Here is a 4,490-nt window from a genome sequence, read left to right as displayed (position 1 = left end):
CAACACAGCAGGACAGCTCTATTTACTAACACTAAACCTTCTGATGATCTTAAATTTATTAATGCCACCAATGTTAATACGAGTATTCTATCGTAATTCGTATCTCTATGTAAAATAAGTATATAATCTAATATCCTCACATCAGCTGTAAATTACACATTTATACATCTTTCTGTACTAAATAGTATTACCTAAGTATGTTAAAAACATTTTTTTTATTTTTTTCTTTTTTTTTTTCTAGCCGACGGCCCTGGCAGCCAGTGCTTTAGAGTTAAGTGTAGCAATTATTTATAATTGTTTCTCTTTAAATAAAAAAATAAATAAAAAAATAAAACTTTTCTAAACATACAAGTGGTGTAAGCGCTAGCGTACATAGAAATAATGCTCGAAGTTAAACATTATTTTTCTCTGTGCATGGCAGTAGGATTATCTACTATATATTAAAACGCAATTTAAAGAGAATAAACTACTTATACTATTTATTAGCGCCATACATTTCTGTGATCTCAGCTCGGTTGGTCTCTCACTATCAACACTCTACTCTACTTACGCTGATCGCTGCTGCGAGGCGATAACATTCTGAACTTTTTGTAAAGCGCAAGTGGCCAAGTGGCTTTATAGTTTATTGAATGAAACATCCGCAACTGTATTACGTTGCGTTCGGCAGTAATATTTCACAAGTCGTGCGTGCCACATGACTAAGCTAGCAACCGACCGATAAGTTTTCATTTAACCGGGCGAAACACACCACCAAAGCAGTTTGCAACGGAAATGCCTTTCTCAAGTGCACGCAGAGCATTTTCACAGTGGTTTTTTTGGTTGCTACTACTGTTGGGCGCGTACGAGACAGAGTTGGCTTCAGTGCCGCAGGTGCAATTGCATGAGCAAAAAATCTCGCAAGCCAACAACACCGACTATGTGCGTGATGTAATGCGTCAGGCCAAATCGGCTGAAATGCGCAACTACATGCAAGCGGAGGCGGACGCGTGTGACGACTTCTTTAAGTATGCTTGTGGCACTTGGGAAAAAATCAATCCGACAGATGTGCACAATGTGCTGGAGACAAACTTTTTCGCACTGCTACTTAGCACCTACAATCAAAAACAGTTGAAAGTGTTGTTGGAGGTGCCACAAAGGCACGACGATGAAGTTACAGCGAAGGTAAAGACGTTCTTTGGCGCTTGTCGGCAGTTCGTGGACAAGCCGAATGAACGCTACAAATTGGAGTTATGGGAGATTGCTGAAGAGTTTGGACAGATGCCAGCGCTCATGCCGGAAGGCACATGGGAGGCAAGCGAATTCGATTGGTCGGCGACAATTGGCCGCATACAAAATAAATACGGACTGGACGTAATACTGCAGCTGAGTATGCGAGAGGACTTTGTGAATAACAGTGTGCATAAATTATTCATTGGTCAGCCAGCGTTGGCGTTACAAAGTAGAGCCATGTACAAAAGTCCGGCAACAAAATGGTATCGCGACAAATATGAAAAGGAGATAGAGCAAGCTTTGCAGCGTTATTTGGGTATTAACGAAGCGGTGGCAAAGCAGACGGCGCGTGAAATTCTTTACTTCGAATCGAGATTGGCCGATGGCATGCTGGACAAACAGTTGGGTAAAACGCTAAAATCCATGGCTGTGCTGAGAACTGTCGACGAAATGCAAGCGGCATATGAGGGCGTCATAGATGTGCGTGCGTATTTGAACATCAGTTTGGGGCAAGAATTCAACGAGACATTCTACGAGTATCATGTGGAATACCAAAGGAATCTGGTGCAGATGCTCAAAGAGATACCCAAAGCGCAAGTAGCAAACTATATCTTGTACCAATTACTTAAGACATTCTTTTTCGATTATAACGCAACGAATGGCGTCAAGGAGAAGCTGTGCTTGGACAAAACAAAACTATATTTCTCCAAAGTGCTGGACAACATCATCTTTCGCAAATACAACAATGAGAAAACAATAGCGGATATTAACGGCATCTGGCTGAAAATCAAAGAGATTTTCAAAGAAGAACTAGAAACTGATAGCTTAAATTGGATATCGGCAATAACACGAAAAGTGGCACTAGATAAGTTAGACGCCATGCGATTAGACATCAACACACATGAAATATCAGAATTCACAGAGGAATTCGCCAATTTGACGCTTAGCCAAACGGACTACATCGGGAATTTGAAGAAAGTGCTCGCTCACAAAACCAAACACACCTGGACCGTGTTTCGACACACAAGCGAACCACTGGAAATGCCCACCGCGCTCTCACTCTCGCCCACCTACAGCACTAAAGAGAATTTAATAAGGATTCCCGTTATGCTGTTACAGCCATACTTTCTCTGGTCCGACTATTATCCGAATGCGCTTAAATTTGGCACGCTCGGCTATTTGGTGGCGCATGAACTCATACATGGCTTTGACGATGTGGGCCGCAACTTCGATGCTACCGGCAATGAGCAATCGTGGTGGGACAACAATTCAACAGAAGCTTTTGCGGAGCGCAAAAAGTGTTTCAAACGTCAATATTCGCTCTTTCGCTACAATGGCAAATATCTGCCACAAAGCGAACTGCAAGCAGAAAATATCGCCGACAATGGTGGCATACAACTGGCCTACAAGGCTTACCAGAAGTGGCTCACAGGCCTGAACGAGTCCACAAGCGAGGAGCACGAGCAGCTGTTGGCGTTGGAAACACTACCAAGTTTGAGCTTAACAAATCATCAGCTATTTTTTCTCGCTTTTGCACAGTATTGGTGTAATGATGTTGACGCCTTCTATAGGGACAAAGTTTCTTTGCTAAGCACACATGCGCCGGCGAAATATCGTGTGATTGGCTCTTTGGCGAATTTCCCAACTTTCGCCGAGGAGTTTCAGTGCGCCAGTGGTACTACAATGAATCCGAAGCAGAAGTGTAAAATTTATTAAAAATGCATTCACACGCTGGCTGTCCTTAAGTGCCTGAGTATATGCGGAGAACGAGCGACATACATGCGTACAGGGTGGCGCAAAACTAATCATCCAATTTGTTTTTGAATAACTTTTTAGTAAATAAAAAGAAATGAGGTTGAGTGATGGAAATCTTTATTTTGACCTTTGCGCGCTCGATCGCTTCGATCGTCTGTTTGTAAGCTGCAGCTGTCTTATTCTTAAGTGTCAAATTCGATTGATGAACGACTCCATTTGTAAAAATTATATATAGGGTAATTAATTTTGCGCCGCCTTGTGCATACTGGTTGCGAACATAACTGAGCATGTGATGATTTTTTTACATTTAAAATGGTTTTCGAGTTATAATTTTTTTTAGCTTTTGAAGTTTTTTAATATTTTTAAATATTGTTTATTCTTTAACCTAAGCCGTAGCTTGAAAATTTTAAATTTGTTTTTAAATATTGTTCATTCTTTAATCAAAACCATATAATCAAACCCCATGCCAAATTTTTTCAAAATTCCTCAAATTTGCATCTAAATTCTAAACTTTTTAATATGAATTTTTAAGACACTTTCGGGTCTCCAGAAAAATGGGTGATGAAATTTTATTAAAATGCGTGCAAATTTAAAGCGGCGAAAAAATCGCTTGGATTTTTAGTATTTTTTTGTTCTGATGGCATTTTGCACTTTAAAACTAAAATAAATAAATAAATGGCGCGCGCACTTCTGTAAGGTGTTTGGCCGAGCTCCTGCTCCTATTTGTAGGGTGCATCTTGATGTTGTTCTATAAATGGAAGGACTTACAGTTTTAAGCCGACTCCGAGCGGCAAATGGATTTTTATGAGGAGCTTTTTCATGCCAAGAATATACTCGGAGTTTTGCCCTTAATTCCATATAAAAATGAGTTTCTTGAGGAAGAAAATGCGCAAGAGCATTTGCAAAAAAAAAAATTAAAAAAGCATCAACTCCAGCTTTTATAAATTGCGCTTGTTTTATAGAAAAAAGACAGAGGAGCCGTCACCAAAAAAAAATATATTTAAAATCGACGCCGCTTAAAACTTGCATTTTATTAAACCAATTTCTTTTTATATCCTTGCTCACTTCGCTCGGGAACAGAGGACCTCGACAAGACTTTTCCTTCGTACCAGGTTCTGGGCTGTTGTTTTTGCGGCGTCTCATCTGATGTCGACATCTTTGCTAGTTTGCGCAACATCGACATTCGCCAAGTGATCTTTGTCCGACCACGACCTCTGCTCCCTTGCGGGTTTCAGTACAATGCCATTCTCGTGATATTATACCAATACATTGCAAATTTTTTAAAAAAATCAAAACTGAAAAGTTCAAAATTTAGATGAAATTTTACTGTAAAAAGTTTAAAAGCTTGACTTATATTTTTACTTTTTATAAAAAGTTAAAAAGTTCGATTTATATGAAAAATATTAAAAAAATACAAAATAAAAAAAAACAAAGAAATAACAAACAAAAAATAAGAACAAAATATAACTCGAAAAATATTTTAAATATTCAAAACAAATTATCACACACTCAGCTATACTCGCCAC

At 39.1% G+C, this 4,490-nt stretch overlaps 1 protein-coding gene across 1 annotated transcript; it reads left to right on the top strand.

Annotated features, from left to right (window-relative positions):
- The first annotated feature begins 595 nt into the window (after positions 1–595).
- LOC128855890 (neprilysin-4-like) lies at positions 596–3,303 on the top strand. Its single transcript, XM_054091110.1, has one exon. The coding sequence runs from the start codon at positions 772–774 to the stop codon at positions 2,923–2,925; it is 2,154 nt and encodes a 717-aa protein (XP_053947085.1). The 5' UTR covers positions 596–771; the 3' UTR covers positions 2,926–3,303.
- The last annotated feature ends 1,187 nt before the right edge of the window (positions 3,304–4,490 follow it).

Source organism: Anastrepha ludens, chromosome 2 (genome assembly GCF_028408465.1).
Source record: "Anastrepha ludens isolate Willacy chromosome 2, idAnaLude1.1, whole genome shotgun sequence".
Classification (NCBI taxonomy): domain Eukaryota; kingdom Metazoa; phylum Arthropoda; class Insecta; order Diptera; family Tephritidae; genus Anastrepha; species Anastrepha ludens.
Note: the sequence above shows the minus strand (reverse complement) of the source record. Positions and strands in the feature narration are given on the sequence as shown.

Coding starts and splice junctions, on each gene's coding strand:
- LOC128855890 (XM_054091110.1), top strand. CDS start 772: ATGCCTTTCTCAAGTGCACGCAGAGCATTTTCACAGTGGTTTTTTTGG.